Genomic DNA, 19,139 nt, shown 5'->3' on the forward strand with positions numbered 1-19,139 from the left:
TCCCTTGCTGCTGAAATCATCTTTGTCCATCTTTGATTAAACTTGTCTCTGCCCAGTAAAAGTTACCCTAGAACATGAACATGCTGGAAAACACTGTGAATGTTTTCCATGTCTCCCAGCTAAAACCTGTCCTGACCACTCCATTGGCTCCTGACCTTTTATTACATGTATAAGAGGCCCTGACCTGCCTTTTCCTTATGCTCAGATTTTGGCTGGAAAATTCCCTCACACAGAATGGTGAGCTGGCCTTGTGCGGAATGAGCCAGAGGATTGGAATTTTTTTGGAGTGTGTGGAAAGCCTTTGGTGAGATTGTGCTCTTGCTACTGTTTTGACCCTTTTGGAGTTCTGTCTATTTCCCTGTAAATAGATGCATTGCTTTGACTTGGAGTCCTGTGTTTGAATCCTGCTTGCACCTTGGTCCCTTGACATTTGGATAATGTAACTTTTTTCACTTTCTCACGATAATATCCCCAATATGTGCCTGTAGTACATGAACTTTTTTTCTTTATTTTGGTGCTGTATCACAAAAATGTTTTATTTCCTTGTGGGATCAATAAAGTATCACAAGATATCACCACTTTAAAAGTACTGATTATGTGAAGTGTGTGAGTACTTCTTTCACCACTAAGTGGCACAAGTCATCCATTTAAAATTTTTTAAATCGCTTTCATCGGAAGACCAACTAATAATGTCCACTGCCCTCTGTGACGATAGTCTAGGCTTTCCTACTGTGTGTGTAATATTCTAACAATAGTTCATTTTAAGTTTCTGTTTTGATGAACAGAAACCAAGATGTGGAGACTTCCTGCTGATCACACTCTGCAAGAAGTTGTTTAAATGGCTTAAGAAGTAGAGAAGAAGAGAGATGAAAATGAAAAATAAATATAGATTACGTACATAAATCTATGTGTTTTAGAAGAAAAGAGTAGAAAAAAGCTCCTTCGCCTATGATCACGGTTATGAGTCTTGCATAGAGAAGTATCTATGCAAATGATTGTGATGACAAGTATGCTTGTAATGCAGTATCGTAATCAAGGGGATGGACACAAGCCTTCACAGTATTTTTTATTGCTTAGAATTAATTATCTGCACTGAAATTGTGCAAAACCACAAATTAAATTAAATTAAATTAAAGTAGCAACATAAGTATAAAGTGAGCAAAGTAGCAAAACCACATTCTGAGCACACCTGTTTGACAAAGAGAAGAATAATTGTGACTCTAAACACTGCGACCTCACTCCTATGTAGTAATTTTTTAAGTTTCTGGGATATTCAGTCCCTGTGCCAGCTAGCTTATCCACCACTAAAACATCCACTCAGTCCATCATGCCAACACAGCAACCAGCACCTTAGCAGTCTGAGCTTGAGCCAGTGGGTCCGGTTCCACCAGGATGTGTTGGACCCAGAGGAGCCAGCACCTGGTTTTCCTAGGCACCTAGAACCAGCACTCAAGGCTTCCATGTTGCAGGAGGCCAAGTCTCTTTGATGGCAGGCTTTGAAGGCTTTCTCTTTTGCCAGCCATCTCTGTCACTGGCCTCCAGATCTACTTTGTCTCTCCCACTGGCCTCGTGGCTGACCTCCAGACTTCCTTTGTCTGCAGCTACTGGTCTCACCCCTGAGTTTTGCACTGCGGCCTGGGCAGCCTCTTCTAGTTGCCGCGCTGGCCGCCTGAACATTTTGTATTGAAGGACTGAGTATTTCTTGCTGTTTTATTGTGTTTCAAACCTGTGTCTTGTTTTATGGCCAAGGAGAGCTCCAGGACAATTTTTGTTTTGTTTTGTTTCTGGACTCTGGCTTTTCCTTCAGTCCTGCCACTGCACCATGGTAACTTGTGCTCTTAACCTTCAAAGTGGATCTTGCACATAAATCCAAAATGATTTTAACACAATCTAACATTAGCGAATATTTGTTCAGTTATTGTCCTGTTTTATGATATTAGGCTGTAGTGCCCCTCAGTCGAAGGAAAATAAAATGCTATGTTACATTTACCAACTTCATAGGAACTGTTTTTAGTGTAAACCTCAGAATAATACTCACACAAATAATTCACAAGAAAAAAGTCAGTTTATTTACTACCAGTCTAATCAGTCTAAATGACAAGAGTTTCCACATTAAAAATGCAATTGTGCAAGGACTAAAAAAATTGCTCAAAATGCAGAAGTGAAAGTCTTCTGCATCTATAACTTCTATGGGCGTCATTTATTCACAGGCTTTCCTCTTAAGTTTTTATTTCTATGAAGCAAAGCAAAGATGTGGAGCTTTCAAAACCTGCTGTTGACCATCTGCAGTGAGTTATTTTAATGAGTACATTAGTAAAAAAGATGAAGACTAAAGATAAATCTAGACTAATTGTGTACTTAAATACTACTCCTGATTTTTTCTTTTCTTTACAGAGCAGTAACAATACTAGCTTGAATGCCTAAATGGAAAAAACAAAAAAAAAAAACAATGATCTTTATATTTTCTTTACGTTACAGTTGTTCTGAGGTGTGTGACCAGTGCAGTAGGGGTGATCCATGTGACTGGATATGTGGGGAGTATAGTTAAAGTTTCCTGTTCCTATGATGAAGGTTATGAGTCTTATGAGAAGTACTTGTGTAAGAACGACTGTGGTGGCAGTGATGTTCTTATTACAACATCGGAATCATGGAAAAATAAATACAGGATCAATGATGACAAAACAGCACGAATCTTCACAACAACCATCTCTGATCTTCATTCTGAGGATGCTGGGAAATACTGGTGTGGAGTGACCATAACTGGAAAAGATATCTACACTGAAGTTGAGCTGAAATTAGTGCCAGGTAAACAGGGACTTCCAAAAAATGAATTATAGTTGAGTAAAATTCATATATAGAAGATGTTCATGATTGTAGAGCTTAAAGGTGAGAACAGATAAAATGTAACTGGTAAACAATTACTTGACTTTACTTAATTTTATTTATATAGTGCTAGGTCACAAAAACCAGTCTCCTCAAGGTACTTTACATTGTATAGTAAAGACTAGGGATGGGTATCGTAACCCGGTTCTTGTTGAGAACCGGTTCCCACTGTTTCAATTCCTTGGAATCGTTTGCCATTTTTGCAAACGATTCCCTTATCGATTCCAGTCGCCCCGAATGACGTCACCACGTTGCAGAACGCCATTTACCTGGCAGGAAACACGGCGCCTAAATGGCTCAAACGCTCAAAAGTTTGGTTATATTTCATGAGAACGGATGGTCTGGCTGGCTCAGATGCTGGCAGTTGTCGCTGCAGTCTACTGGTAGCGTCTCCTTTCAGGCCAGGATAGACGAATGTCACCGAGCAGTGACTAAGTTTGTGGTAAAAGGCTTGCACCCATTTGCCACAGCAGATGATTTTCGGTAAGTGAATGTGTTTAATTGTAGGCAGGGACATTACTGGATATTCTTGTGTAATTGCTACTGAATAATTTATGTTATACTTTATTATTGCTACAGAAGAATATTTATTTTATTATTTTACATTTACAATTTTTTTTCCTGGGGACCCTGTGACACCACATTGAAGAGCCGTAGGCTGTGGATCTCTTAAGATCTCACTGTCGGGTTTGTAAGGCCATGTTACTCCTATCTTGTTCAAAGAGAAGATATAAAACAAAGTTCTAAGCTATTCGACCTTAGTGTTCTCCTTTTTTAAAGAGAATCGATAAGAGAATCGATAAAGAATCGAATCGTTAAACAGAATCGAAAATGGAATCGGAATCGTGAAAATCTTATCAATACCCATCCCTAGTAAAGACATTATGTCTTTATGACATTCCTACAGTTTAACTAATTATTAAGATCTATCATTGATAGAGCTGGGTATCAGATATAGCAATTATGTTTGGTTTGTTTAAAATGTACTTGTTGCAGCATGTTGAATATAAAATATCATATCTCTATTCTCTATTCTTTTCTTTTCTGATACTCTTTACCTTCTTGACAGACAGATGCTGTGACACTGTGACTACAGTCCAAAGTTATGAGGGATACTCTGAGTCCATCAGTTGTCCATATGACTCTCAGTATCAGAACAACTTCAAGTACATCTGCAGAGGAAACCTGCCCTCCACATGTCTGCAGCAGGCACTAATCACCTCTAACAACAGAGAAAATCGACGATTCAGACTTGATGATGAAAAAATGTTAAGAAAGTTTACAGTGGCCATTAGCAATTTGACTCAAAGTGATTCAGGGTCATACCTCTGTGGTGTCCAAAGAAACTCTGACCTGGATGTTTTCTCTGCTGTTGAGCTGAAGGTCAAAGGTGTGAGGTTATAATTACATAATTACACTAACAAAAAGGAAATAATTTCTTCTAAAAGGCTCTCTAAGAAACTCTTTAAATTATTTGTCTCTTTCAATCTGGCAGAGTGGTGCTGCGTCAAGTCAACTAAAGTAACAGGTACTGCAGGGCATCCATTAACTCTGCAGTGCCCTTATCCTTCACAAAATCAAAATAACAGGAAGTTCCTCTGTAAAGGAGACCACCGCAACAGCTGCAGAGACATGGCGATGATTGAAAGCAGACTCACACTACGAGATGATATTTATTCCAACTCTTTCTCAGTGACGATCACAAAGATACAAGCGGATGATGCTGGGACATACTGGTGTGGGTCAGACTCACAATGGAGAGTTGGAAACCATGTTAAGATTCAGCTGTCAGTTGGTGAGATGAATACTTGTGTACACAAAAATAAAATGGCCAGAGCTGTAAGTAACATCCTTTTTTGCAGCCCAGTGTGTAAATATAGACTGTGCATGGTGGTTCAGTTTTTTTGTAGTGCCAAACATAGAACAAGAGGTTGGTGCAGTCCAGCAACTTAACACAACCAGAGTGAACTACTTTTTAGAAGTCATATTTTTACCCTAACACCAAACTATCATTTGAAGTTTTTAATCTTTATGTAGCTTATTTGTTAAAAAATTTTCTAAGATTATCTGGTTAATAAAAGTTTACAAACACTCCAATGCCATTTCTGATTCTGTACTTAGTTATATGAGCTAAAAGTGAATGCTGGAGGTTAAAGGTAATTATTAAAGTTCATAGAGCAGAGAGGGAAAAAAACAGGAAAACCAAATATTTATATTCTGTATTTAAATCATTTTAATCAGTGTTCCACTAAACTATATATCTAAATATAAAACCATAGATGTTAAGTGGTCTACTGACTATTTTAATGTATAAATTGACAAACAAAGAATCTGATTTCAGGTAAGTGAATAGTTTAAGAGTGAAAGCCAATCTGGATCTCTCTGAAACTGTTCACTCAATTTAAAATAGATTATTGTATTATGATGAAGTTTCTAAGAACATTGAAAGTCTTTTTCTTCAACAGTGTCTCCACAGCACACCAGCACTGTACCTTCCACAATGGAAATTCCAGGAAAAACTACAACACACAATAAAACTACAACTCAAAATAGACCTAATAAAGGTACAGTGTATACAATGTGTCTTTTAGTGTGTGCTGTACTGTTGATCAGTTATGTGAGATAGCTTATGGAGAGATAACGTACTTTATGGTTACAATTGGAAATAGTTATAGTTTTTTGAGTACAGTTTCAGCAAGTCCCCTGGGAGTGAATGTAGACCATGGTAAAATGAGTGTCAAAACAGCAGAGGGTCTATGTTTTATTAATAGATTAAAAAAAATAGATATAAAAAGAAAACTACCATCTGAGCCCACAGTTCAACTTGTCTTAGTGTAAAAAGGAAGTCTGTACTTTTACTGGGTTCTGTTTTGGTTTCTGCTTTTCAGATGCAGGGCAGTATGTGGTTTATGCTGTGCCCGCTGTGCTGCTGCTACTGATATGTGCCCTCGTGGTTACAGTTTATCAATGCAAACATCAGAAAGTAAAAGGTATATTTTATGGGCAAATGTACTCAAATGTGCATGCAAAAAGAACACAACCATGTTTTATGCTGTGTGTTTTCAGACGGTAAAGCTGTCATGAACAGAAATGCAGAGAACGAAGAAGGTTTAGAGGAAGTGACGGCTGGTGCAGAAAATAACGTAAGGAAACTAAAGTCCAAAGCCTTAACAGTGTGCTCTATCTATGACAAGTCTCACTATGTACAAACAAGCAATGTTTTATTTTTCTTAAATGAGCTTTCTGAATCTTAAAAGTCTTTATGAAATCTTCCTCAGACACTGGCTGCTTTTTCCCTCCTTCTCAGTCCAATCCCTTTATCTGACTATTTTCACAGTAAATGTTTTTAATATTATCGTTAAGCCACCTAACATTGACCCGTGAATCACAGACAGTGTTGGGAAGGTTACTTTTAAAATGTATTCCATTACAGAATACAGATTACATGCCCCAAAATGTATTCTGTAACGTATTCCGTTACGTTACTCAATGACAGTAACGTATCCTGAATACTTTGGATTACTTAATATATTATCATGCTTTTTACAACAACGTGAATGTACTATTGCTGTGTGATTTATTACTATTACTGAAGGTCCGCGACTCCGAACTGTAGTAAAGGGACCTCTGACTAATACAGCGGGGTCCCTGTTGGCTCGTAGCCGAAAAATAGCTTTACTTTGTTGTGTGGGTCAACTCTGCTTGCCAGAGACAGAGAGAGGCGTTGAAAGGCTGCTCCAACGGAACTTATTGTTTTCGGAGGAAAACACGAACACGGTGTACAGTCGAGTCTTAATAGCTTACTTACAACTGGGCTCGTCAGGCACTCTTCTCGGCTGAAGTGGTTATTATTATATTTACATGCTTCCAGCTCCCGTTTTTGCTCGATGACAACTCGTACCTTTCCACTCCCCTTTTTCTCCCTCCTCGCGCTCACAGACACATAACGTGTATGGCAGTCCATTCTCCCTGCAACACGGACTACACTGCCCATGATGCTACATTCTTTAGAGCTATGCTTGTAGCATTCTGCCTGTTAGCTTAGCACAACAACAACGAAAAGGCGCTCTCTCACCCAGGAAACACACAGTCGCAGAGAGAGAGAGAGAGCGTCGCCCTGTAACCATGGCAACCGTAACGCTGCCGCCTGGAACAACAGAACGTAGCTGTCAAACAAAACCCAAACAGTCCTGACCCGCGACAAAATGAAACAGGAAAGTACCGCAGTGTAATCCATTTATTTCAACAAAGTAACTGTATTCTGAATACCACCTTTTTAAACGGTAACTGTAACGGAATACAGTTACTCATATTTTGTATTTTAAATACGTAACGGTGGTACATGTATTCCGTTACTCCCCAACACTGATCACAGAAGCATAAAAAATGCATCAAACTCATGGGGTGAGCCTGTCAAGAAGTCATTCTCAATCGAAGGAAACAGAAAAGGCAGAGGTATGCCAAATTATCCAAGAACTGGACTGACAATTAGTGACTATAAGTCTTATGGGATGATAAATTTTATAAGAAAATTATGAATGTGTTTCAAACTGTCATCAGTAGGTGCAGGGGAGGTACGGAGAGAACAGTACAACAGTACTCTCTGTTGTTGTTTGGGGCTGAATTCAAACAAGTGGTCTTTGGGATCTTATTAACATTGATGGAATTATGAACACAGAAAATCACCATCAGATTTTGATCTATCGTTCAATACCATCTGGAAATAATTCTAACAAAAGGTCATTTGTCAGCATGATAATGATCCCAATCCCAACAATGATCAGGTAGAGTTTCACGATATACCAAATCAGCTTTTATTATTCATGGTTTTTGTTATTTTACTGATAGCAAACTGATGTTTGAATCTTTCATTCAGATTCATCCACAATGTTACTATCCATCCATCCATCTTCATCCGCTTTGTCCAGGGCCGGGTCGCGGGGGCAGCAGCCTAAGCAAAGAGGCCCAGACCTCCCTCTCCCCAGCCACCTCCTCCAGCTTATCCGGGGGAATACCAAGGCGTTCCCAGGCCAGCCGAGAGATATAATCTCTCCAGCGTGTCCTGGGTCTGCCCCGGGGCCTCCTCCCGGTGGGACATGCCTGGAACACTTCACCCAGGAGGCGCCCAGCGGGCATCCTTGTCAGATGCCCGAACCACCTCAGCTGGCTCCTTTCGATGTGGAGCAGCAGCTGCTCTACTCTGAGCCCCTCCCGGATGGCCGAACTTCTCACCCTATCTCTAAGGGAGAGGCCAGCCACCCTTCGGAGGAAGCTCATTTCTGCCGCTTGTATCCGCGATCTCGTTCTTTCGGTCACTACCCACAGCTCGTGGCCATAGGTCAGGGTAGGGACGTAGATCGACCGGTAAATTGAGAGCTTCGCTTTTACACTCAGCTCCCTCTTCACCACGACGGACCGGTGCAGCGTCCGCATTACTGCAGCTGCAGCCCCAATCCGTCTGTCGATCTCCGGCTTCCTTCTCCCATCACTCGCGAACAAGACCCCGAGATACTTGAACTCCTCCACTTGGGGCAGGAACTCATCCCCGACCCGGAGTGGGCACTCCACCCTTTTCCGGCTGAGAACCATGGCCTCAGATTTGGAGGTGCTGATCCTCATTCCCGCTGCTTCACACTCGGCTGCGAACCGTTCCAGTGCGAGCTGGAGGCCCTCACCCGATGAAGCCAACAGAACCACATCATCTGCAAAAATCAGAGATGAGATTCTGAGGCCACCAAAGCGAAAGCCCTCCGCCACTTGGCTGCGCCTAGAAATCCTGTCCATAAAAATTATGAACAGAACCGGAGACAAAGGGCAGCCCTGGCGGAGCCCATCACCCACCGGGAACGAGTCCGACTTATTGCCAGCAATGCGAACCAAGCTCTTGCAACGGTTGTATAGGGATCGAATGGCCCGTAGCAATGGGCCAGACACCCCATATTCCCGCAACACCTCCCACAGGACACCCCGAGGGACACGGTCGAATGCCTTCTCCAAGTCCACAAAACACATGTAGACTGGTTGGGCAAACTCCCATGCACCCTCAAGTATCCTGGAGAGGATAAAGAGCTGGTCCAGTGTTCCGCGACCTGGACGAAAACCGCATTGTTCCTCCTGTATCCGAGGTTCGACTAACGGACGAACTCTCCTTTCCAGCACCCTGGCATAGACTTTCCCAGGGAGGCTGAGGAGTGTGATCCCCCCTGTAGTTGGAACACACCCTCCGGTCCCACAATGTTACTATTCAGTACTAATATATGATAAAATGAGGAAGTTATCACATTCAAAATCACCATCATCACTTAAACGCTTTTCGATCTGTTCTTCATTACCATAAAGAAACCGCATGATAGTGATTAGATGACACAAATTGTGGCAGGAATTCTCAAAATGTACGATGGCTGAGTGCCAATTAACCCACATAGACAGATTGGACAAACTTAGTGAGTGAGTAAGCGAACAACCAGTGATCAGCAATACTTAACAGTTTTAGGGAGATATAATTAGCTAAGATGTTAAAACAGAAGAGGGAAAAAAAGAGAAGTTCTCCCTTGGTTGGTTTTGCACTTCTGTAGTGTGAAATTAACCACTGACTAAAGAAATATAGCGCATTTGCTCATTGAAGTATTTGGGGGTAGCATGAAATGTTATTGAGGACAGCCACTGGCCCACAGGCTACACTTAGAGAGCCGAACTTTACACTGTCTATGTGGTTTAGCTTACAATGTGTGAAAAGCATCTAATTTGAGATTTTTAAAATTCTTTTGACCTTAAAACTAAACTATGTAATTTATTTGCAGCAATATTTGAAGCATCATCTGTTTTTGTCATTTTTCTATCAGAATTCAAATTGTTAAAAAATGTTTGCTTTAAAAAATGACATAACATCATGTGTTGTTCATTGGTCTCTGAATAGATCTACGGAAATGAAGAAGTTGTGAGGTACAAACAACAGAGTGCCTGTAACAACTATGACGATGCAGGTGAAGATGAACCAGACTATGAAAACTTCACAACATCTGAAGAAGTTTACTGTAATGAAAATTTCCACAGAAGATAAACAGAGTATGCATTTCATGTCAAAATGTGGGTTTCACCTATATAGATTTTAACTTGTTTGATTTCTCTTTAACTGTTGAACAACAAATTTTAATGAACAGCCTTGTCTTTGTCACACTGAAAAGCTCTTTATGCGTGTGTAGCTTGACTTGTTTTTATAGCTTAATTTTTATTGTTTAGTGTTCTTTCTGACGTTGTGGAAAAACTCAAACTAAATTACTAAGATGAGAGCAAAGTAAATAAATAGCAAGCAAAATGAAATCTAATGTTGTTTCATATAGTAATAAGTTCAACAATATGTTTAACTGTTTCTGCCTTATTTGAGCTGCAACATTGTTACATTCTGGTCATTCAAAGTATTTGGATTTAAATAGAGCAGTAAAACATAAAAGGTTACAGTCTGGAGTTTTCATTTAATGATGCTTTTTTCTGTTTGTTGCAAATGGAGCTGGATAATGGATACGATTTTACAGAAAAAAAAAGCAAACAATCAGGGTGCAATTCTTCATAAGATGTCATATAACTGTCCAATGAGGGCAAAAGAGTAGTAGGTTTTTTTTCCTTCAGACAAGCCAGAAACCACTTCAAAAAAACAGTTTTAGTGTCACTGCTTAGTGTGTCACACTGAGCACTCTGCTGGTGCTGTTTTAGCTTAACACCAAATACAGTAATTGTGTTGCAGAAATTGAGACAAGATTTCAGATTGCATAACTTGTTAACAGGTATTAAGATTCGTGCATATTTATTGAAAAACTTTAATTTTTATGTTTTGATATTCTTAGAAATGCCATACTTAATGTTATAACCTTTTTTAATCACTAATTACAGTTAAACACACTAAACATAGGATTTGATGGATCACATCAAATAATAGGTTATGGACCTTTTAGTAAGAGCAAAAATAACTTTATTCTATATTCTTGCGTGAACATTTTGGACTTTCCAGACAGAAACAAACATGACAAAAATAAACATGTTCCTCTTTTTCGATAAATCTTTCCATGAAATTTGGAAATGGCAGTCGTGGTAAGCACATCACAAGGGAGACTGAAGACTTTAAAATGGAAAAATAAAAGCACAGTTTTCACGCTACATTCAGATGTGTCAAGTTGCTAAAGGGGAAAGTCACCTAAAATTTATCAATGAACAAATCTGTTGTGGTTTGTGCTCACTGCATAAAAACAGAAAGCTAAATATAATTCCAAATGGATGCAGTATGACAGGCAGACACTGATAATAACCTATCTGAGAGGGACTGAATAATCTCTGTATTCATGAAAATGTTGATCACATGTGTAATATTAAGTCATACACACTGACTTAAGCTATCAGCCAATGCTATCACCCATGCAGATCAAACTCACACCTGTTGCTACACAACAGACGAATAAAATAGTAGAATTTTACTCACCAAAACTTAAACACAGACTTCCTGAGCAACTGTGCTCCAACACCAAAAACACAGTCAAGACATCTGTTTTGGTGTCACCACACCTGTCACACCCATCAACTCCAACTGGTATTTAGTGTGTGTTTGTGTGTGCGTGAGAGGGAGCGAGAGAGAAAATGGATTGATGTATTTTTCAACTACTTATACTTAAGAAGTTACTTTATCAATAATAGAAAAAAAAAAGAATAGTCTGTCAATCTCTACTTAGTAATTTTGAAACATGAAAACTGTTAACAGCCAGTTTTATTTTTTCTTTCCAAGCTATTGCGACAAAATGGCTTAAGTGGCTTCATTGTATGGGTTTGCTTGACTCAGTAATTGACAGTTTGTGTTTACGGGTATGTTAAGAAAGTTTGCGACACTGGTGCATTGTAAAGTGCTGCAGCGAAGTTCATAGTTGCAGCATTTATTTTCGTATTTTCATAACTTTAAACTTAAAACTGATCAATTTTACTACATTAGTATCATCTGATAGGACTAGTTAGCTGCTTTACCAAATACAGGGACAGTTGTATTTGTACAAATTCCTGGCTTATTGACCAAACAGTAACTAAGAAATTAATTAAAAGAGAACAAAAATCAGCAGATAAGTTTTTAATTACAAAAGAAAAATGCTGGTTTTATATTAATGAATAAGTTATAATAATACGATATAACACTCAGAGCTTTTAGCCAGTGATGTTAGTTTTGATTATATAAGCAAAGTTTTATAAATACATTTAAATATTTTTATTTAGCACAAGACTTTAAACTGAACAGTGCTGTTTATGAGACGTGTTCACCATAAGGTGGCACATGTCAGCCATTTTACACGTTTTAAAATACGCAGCCACCTAATAATTTGTAGTCCCCTCTGTGCTGATAGGCTTCCCCACTGCATGCAAAATATTTCTTAGTATTAAGAGTACTTCCTGTCAAGTTTCTGTTTTGATGAGCCAAAGCGAAGATGTGGAGACTTCGAAACCTGCTCTTCACCCTCTGCAGTAAGTTGTTTAAAGAGCTAAAAAAAAAACATAACACACCCTTTATTGGACTTAGGAATTGTATTATTATTCATGAATGTTGACATGAAAAAATAAACAATTATATAATTTTTTTATAATTTCTTTACTTTACAGTTGCTCTGGGATGTGTGACCAGTGCAGGAGGGGTGATACTTGTGACTGGATATGTGGGGGGGAAGGTAAATGTTTCCTGCACTTATGGTCACGGTTATGAGTCTTATGAGAAGTACCTGTGTAAGGATGTCTGTGGTGACAATGATGTTCTTATTACAACATCACAACAAAACAACCCCAAATACTCAGCCTGTGATGACAAAAAGGCACGAACCTTCACAGTGACCGTCTCTGATCTTACATCTGAGGACGCTGGGAAATACTGGTGTGGAGTGACCAGAACAGGACAAGATATCTACACTGAAGTGAAGCTGAAATTAGCACCAGGTAAATAAAGCATTCCAAATTTGTAGTCAAGAAAAAAATCACATATAAAAGACATATATACATACATATAAATGTACAGTAAATCAAAACATAACTGGTAAAGGATTACAGTGGTCTCTCGCTATAATGCGGTTCACCTTTCACGGCCTCTCTGTTTCACTGATTTTTTTTTGTGCAATTTTGCATGCTTGTTTTTTGGGGGGGACTTTTTTACAGCGCATTGTGTTCTGCGCCCTGATCGGCTGTAGACCATTGTCAATCAGTCTCTTCCACGCCGTGTCTTCTGCACAGTGCAGAATGTGTCCAGCTTGTCAAATTTACATAAATCTTCGATCCCTAGCAGTGTGACTCTGAAGTGCTGTACTGTATATTTGTAAGTTTTCTCCCCCACAAACACAATAATGTCGATGAAACGTTTTGCACAGTCAAAGGCACCTACGGTAGCACCTAAGAGGCAGAGGAAGATGCTAACCATTGCACAAAAAGTTGGACTTCTGGACATGCTAAAGAAGTTAGAAGTTACCGTATTTTTCGGACCAGAAGGTGCATTAAGTGAAACAAAACAGTCAGATAAGGCAAACTTTACTCAACTCACTCTTCTTGCTTCCTCTACTTCCGTACCATTGATTCATTAATGTTGCATTCTCTGGCAGCTGCTCTATACTCATGGTCTGGACCTGAAAACAGGGTTTGATCTTTGGTTTCATTCTATAATACTGGACTTATTTTTCTATGAAAATTTGAAGTTTGAGAGTGTTTAAACAAGAGAGAAAAGTGTGAAAATGTTCATGCCTGTCTTAGAAAACTGTCTAAAGTGTGGTTTTACAGCCTTAAAACATCTATGATAATTGTAAAAAAATAAAGCTGGCTACTTTGCGGATTTAACCTATTGCGGGTTATTTTTAGAACGCAACTCCCGTGATAAACGAGGGACCACTGGACTTGCTTTTATAACATGGCTGCACATGACATATGACAGCCTGGATCGATCTTTATTAAGATCCCATAAAGGGAATGAACTGCACATATAAATAGGAAACAGTAATAACCACACATAAAACTAATGGATAGGGCAATGGCTGAGTGCACAAATGTCTGTGAAGGAAAGTTATTACTTTAAACATACAATAAACAATAGGCTCAATATGAAATATTATACCTCTCCTCTGTGGTTATAACACATTTTCTACTGCAATTTATGTTTTTGACAGACAGCTGCTGTAACACTGTGACCATAATCCAAAGTTATGAGGGATATTCAGGGGACATCATTTGTTCGTATGAGCCTCGGTACCAGAACTACTTCAAGTACATCTGCAGAGGAAAGCGGTCCTCCACGTGTCTGCAACAGGCACTAATCACCTCTGACAACAAACAAAATGGTAGAATCAAATTTAATGATGATAAGAGGTCAGGAAAATTCACAATGACCATCACCAGTTTGGCCCAAAGTGATTCAGGAACATACCTCTGTGGTGTCCAAAAAAACTCTGTCCTGGATGTTTTTTCTGCTGTTGAACTGAACGTCAAAGGTGAGAGGTCATAGTCATATCTCATATGTCATTGTTTTGTTTTTGTTTTTTTAAAGGACTCTTTTATATGGTTTGATACTTGATCATCCTTTAATATTTTTTTGTTTTCCAATCTGACAGAGTGGTGCTGTGTCAAGTCAAAAACAACAAGTGGGACTGCAGGATATCCACTAACATTTCAGTGCCCTTATCCTTCACAACATCATGATAATAGCAAGTTTCTCTGCAAAGGAGACCACCGCAACAATTGTACAAATGTGACGAGTCAAAGCAGGTTCACAGTGCAAGATGATGGTTTTTCCCACTTTTTCTTGGTGATGATCGCAGAGCTGGAAACAGCTGATGCTGGGACATACTGGTGTGGGTCAGACTCACAGTGGAGAGTTGAAAACTACACTAAGGTTGAGCTGTCAGTGGGTAAGGTGAACAACCATTTACATGACAGCAAAATTAATAGAGCTGAAAGTTCCATCTTTGTTTGGACCCCACTAAACATGGGACTGTGGTTTATGGTTTAGTTATCTGACATGATCAAATAATTGCAAAACCAGCAGCACCATGCATCACACAATTTGCAAGCAATCTGCCAAAATTAGGACTACTGAGAACACCACTTACTTATACTTAGACATATCACTTCCCAAATCTTTTGCTGGCTTCAGTGTGTGTGTGTGTGTGTGTGTGTGTGTGTGTGTGTGTGTGTGTGTGTGTGTGTGTGTGTGTGTGTGTGTGTGTGTGTGTGTGTGTGTGTGTGTGTTAAATTTTCTCTTTTTTCAGACGATTCTCTATTTCCCCTAAAAATGGTTATGCCTCTCCAAAAACCATGACATTGGTCACTTAAATCACACCTTTGCACTTCAGCTGGTTGTCTTACCTATACTCACGTATCTAAAAGCACTGAGTTGCTGTTATGTGACTACAACAAAAATTTAGTTATTTTTAGGGGATGTGTGTAGTTTCATGTTTACAATGTAGATAATTCCCCCTGGGATTAAACCAAGTCAATCCGGTCTTTAAGTGATGACATAATGAACCCTGCTTCCAGGACCAAACTACTCTGCATTTATTAAGGCTGTTTTTTTAAACATGTTTTAATGCTTTATATCTTGTTATAGTTAATCTGAACAAGCCCCTAAAAAAAGGTAGTGATCACTGTTGGCCTCTCTCATTTTTTATTACTACTATTCATTTTAGAGCTTTTAGCTTTAAAAGCTCTAAAGCTCTCTCTGAAAAGCCTTTAGTTAATCCAAAATGCTGCAGCAAGAGTACTGACAGGGACTAGAAAGAGAGAGCATATTTCTCCTATATAGGCTTCCCTTCATTGTCTCCCTGTTAAATCCAGAACTGAATTCAAAATCCTGCCCCTGTAATACAAGGTTTTAAATAATCAGGCCCCATCTTATCGTAATGACCTTATAGTACCATATCACCCTATTAGAGCACTTCGCTCTCGCACTGCAGGCTTACTTGTTGTTCCTAGAGTATTTAAAAGTAGAATGGGAGGGAGACCCTTCAGTTTTCAGGCCCCTCTTCTGTGGAACCAGCTTCCAGTTTGGATTTGGGAGACAGACACTATTTCTACTTCTAAGATTAGGCTTAAAACTTTTCTTTTTTGCTAAAGCATATAGTTAGGGCTTGATCAGGTGACCCTGAATCCTCCTTTAATTATGCTACAATAGACGTAGGCTGCTGGGGGATTTCCATGATACATTAAGCGTTTCCTTTTCAGTCACCTTTCTCACTCAACATGTGTTAATAGACCTCTCTGCTGATTCACACTTGTTATTAATCTCTGTCTCTCTTCCACAGCATGTCTTTATCCTGTCTTCCTCCTCTCACCCCAACCGGTGGCAGCAGATGCCCCCCCCTAGCCTGGTTCTGCTGGAGGTTTCTTCCTGTTAAAAGGGAGTTTTTCCTTCCCACTGTCGCCAAAGTGCTCATAGGGTGTCATATGATTGTTGGTTTTTTTTCTTTGTATCTATTATTGTAGGGTCTAACTTACAATATAAAGCGCCTTGAGGCGACTGTTGTTGTGATTTGGCGCTATATAAATAAAATTGAATTGAATTAAGCTCTTATACCTTACCTTACGTAACTACAGCCCAGCCCATGCAGCAGTATATTAATGACTAACCTCATATTGTGGATGGATTATCTCAGTTGTTCTCCTGACTGAAGTTTGGTCCGTTTACAGCATCCTGCCATGTGATTGCATTTGTCCCTAACCATCGGGAACCCTCATGCTAACGGTTACCGAATGGAAAAAAGTTAGCGTTAATCCTCCAGCTTCACTGTGCTACTGTGTTTATATTATGCTAACCATAGCTGCGTAGCTAGCCACCACGTAGCACATCATTATATACCAGGTAACCTAACTTCAGTAACCCTACAAACGTCAGTACGGTTTAATGTTTTTTTCTTCATTTATAATGGAAGTGATAGCAGAGCTGTACGTTTTAAATCCCTCGGTCAGAGCATTATATATTATGCTTGGGTGGAAACTAGCGAGCTAAATCCCTGCTAACTTCAAACTCCATATAACTTCATAAATTGTGTTTTTATGAATGCCTGGACGTTAAACTGAATTGTTACACCTGGTAGAGCAGCCACACTGATCATTTTATTAAAGATGGAAGAATTTAGACAGTTATTAACTCTCAGTGATGTCCCAGTGTTCCTTAAACCTTGTGACCTGAAGCAGAGTTTGGACCCAGAAACCACTAATAGAATCAGACTTAAAGACCGGATATGCTCTTAAGTGTCAAAACAGCTGTGGAAGTGTGCACCTGTGATCAACAGTTATGTTAAAATACATATTACTTTAATTTAAAAAAGGAACTTTCTATTCTGTTCTGCTGTTTCTGTTTTTCAGAAGCGGTGCACTACGCAGTTTACGCTGTTGTCCCTGTGGTTTTACTAATATGTGTCCTAGTTATTATTTATAAGTACAAATGTTACAACGTGAGAGGTATGCTATAGTTTATATTTACACACATATTCAGACAAAATACTCAAATGTGCATGCAAAAAGAGCTTAAAAAATTCTTACACTGAGTTTTCAGAAACTGAAGCTGTCATGAACAGAAATACACCGAAAGCAGAAGACGTGATAGATGCAGAAGAAGGCGAAGTAAGTCCAAAGCATGAATATATATACACACACACACACACACACACGTGTTTTATAGAGTGGCACAACTTAAATTTTTTAAATGTTATATTTTATATTCTTGTCACAGTGAACACAGTAGCAAGCTGATGTTTGAATAGCTAAAACTGGAATTGGAAATTGTGTTCATTTCTTTGGAAATATGTCTGAAATCTTTAAGCAGTCTGAACTTTAGAACAAGATTATTGGTATTAAACTGAGACATTGACCAGCTAACTGGTTATTAGTCTAATTTGGTTTGGACTAATAAACTTGTTATCTCAGGGACGCCTGAGGAGAGCTTGCACAGAAGGAGTCTTTTAAACTGAAAATGACTTAGTGATCAAAATAAATGTTATAGAGTGGTGTCGACGACTGTGATGTTTAGAACAGAAAAGTGAAAATTTAACAGAAAAGCTCACTCAGCCTGTTTTATGCTTCTTTAGCATAATGTGGCAATAACTGCAAATTAATGGATTTTATAGTCGTGCTATGATGTGTGGGAGTCATCCAGTTTTACAATTTGTAACTTCTGTGGTTCAGTCAATATTTGTCATCTGTAAAACGTCTGCATTTAAAATATTTTTATTATAATTGTTGTAATAAGAGTAGACATTATTATACGAGCCTGTGTATAACCATATACAGCAACCAGATTCTCTGCAGCGTGTGTGGTTCCTTAGCCTCTGATTATTTTCGTTGATTCTTTAGATTTATGGAAATCAAGAATTTGTGGTGACCTTCAAACAGCAAAGTGCCTTGAACCACTTTGATGATCCAGTGGGAGATGAACCAGATTACAAAAACTTCACAACTGAAGAACTATACAGCAATGAAAATTACCATAAAGCTAACAAAAGATAAATATGCACATGTACTTAAACTGTGGGTCTTAAGTGAATACAGATTATCCTGCTTAAATCATCTTTAGCACCAAATTCACAGCAATGTACCGCTGTTGCTCAACATTTTCACTGTCTTGTGATCCAGACTTCTTTATTATTGTTTACACAAAAAATACTCTGAGCATATTTATTGATTAAAAAATAGAATTACATGTTTGTGTCTTATATTTTTTTTTTATATATATATATATATATATATATATATATATATATATATATATATATATATATATATATATATATATATATATATATATATAAAGGTTGATTTAAATAAGCAATAGTGTCGTTGTTTTTTGTCTCCCCCCCCCCCCCCCCCCCCCCCCCCAACACACACACACATGCACACACACAAGCTCCTTTGCCTTATGAAACAATAAAATACAGAGTGTGAACATATTTCAACATGACATGTAGTGTAATGTGACATGTATATTTAGTGATTTTGGTCAGTTATAGACTTTCAGGTGTGCTTTTAGTTAGTCCCCTTTTTGTGTTGGATTATGTGCCAGGCTGATAAGCTGATAATAAATCGTTAAGGTGATCGCGCTATGTGACTGCATGAATGAGGAAATACAGACAGCTGCTTCAGGTGAAGCAGGAGGGCAGGAGTCATAGAGAGTCAAGAGTCTGTTACCCCAATAACTGAATCAGAGTTATTGAAATAACGGATTCTTTCTGTAATTGAAAACCCTCATCTCTGGGTTAACAAACTCA

At 38.8% G+C, this 19,139-nt stretch overlaps 2 protein-coding genes across 2 annotated transcripts; both read left to right on the forward strand.

Moving 5' to 3' along the window:
* The first annotated feature begins 2,224 nt into the window (after positions 1 to 2,224).
* LOC146668528 (polymeric immunoglobulin receptor-like) lies at positions 2,225 to 10,104 on the forward strand. The gene is made up of 8 exons (XM_085408848.1): positions 2,225 to 2,288; positions 2,479 to 2,805; positions 3,953 to 4,273; positions 4,379 to 4,678; positions 5,349 to 5,447; positions 5,772 to 5,873; positions 5,950 to 6,026; positions 9,800 to 10,104. Exons 1-8 carry the CDS (start codon positions 2,252 to 2,254, stop codon positions 9,941 to 9,943), a joined length of 1,407 nt encoding a protein of 468 aa, XP_085264974.1. The 5' UTR covers positions 2,225 to 2,251; the 3' UTR covers positions 9,944 to 10,104.
* A 2,234-nt stretch (positions 10,105 to 12,338) lies between these two features.
* On the forward strand, positions 12,339 to 18,383 carry LOC146668529 (polymeric immunoglobulin receptor-like). The gene is made up of 6 exons (XM_085410454.1): positions 12,339 to 12,375; positions 12,511 to 12,837; positions 14,049 to 14,369; positions 17,242 to 17,337; positions 17,432 to 17,499; positions 18,229 to 18,383. Exons 1-6 carry the CDS (start codon positions 12,339 to 12,341, stop codon positions 18,379 to 18,381), a joined length of 1,002 nt encoding a protein of 333 aa, XP_085266580.1. The 3' UTR covers positions 18,382 to 18,383.
* The last annotated feature ends 756 nt before the right edge of the window (positions 18,384 to 19,139 follow it).

This window comes from Rhamphochromis longiceps, linkage group LG6 (assembly GCF_057381845.1).
Source record: "Rhamphochromis longiceps isolate RC_006_pf linkage group LG6, R_longiceps_female_GT1.1, whole genome shotgun sequence".
NCBI classification, from domain to species: domain Eukaryota; kingdom Metazoa; phylum Chordata; class Actinopteri; order Cichliformes; family Cichlidae; genus Rhamphochromis; species Rhamphochromis longiceps.

What these genes read in the sequence shown, in the direction of transcription:
- LOC146668528 (XM_085408848.1), top strand. Translation starts at nt 2,252, where the DNA reads ATGTGGAGCTTTCAAAACCTGCTGTTGACCATCTGCA. An exon ending in TAAGATTCAGCTGTCAGTTG is followed by an intron (nt 4,679 to 5,348) that starts GTGAGATGAATA and finishes TTTCTTCAACAG; the next exon opens with TGTCTCCACAGCACACCAGC. An exon ending in CAAACATCAGAAAGTAAAAG is followed by an intron (nt 5,874 to 5,949) that starts GTATATTTTATG and finishes GTGTGTTTTCAG; the next exon opens with ACGGTAAAGCTGTCATGAAC.
- LOC146668529 (XM_085410454.1), top strand. Translation starts at nt 12,339, where the DNA reads ATGTGGAGACTTCGAAACCTGCTCTTCACCCTCTGCA. An exon ending in TGTTGAACTGAACGTCAAAG is followed by an intron (nt 14,370 to 17,241) that starts GTGAGAGGTCAT and finishes TCTGTTTTTCAG; the next exon opens with AAGCGGTGCACTACGCAGTT. An exon ending in TAGATGCAGAAGAAGGCGAA is followed by an intron (nt 17,500 to 18,228) that starts GTAAGTCCAAAG and finishes TTGATTCTTTAG; the next exon opens with ATTTATGGAAATCAAGAATT.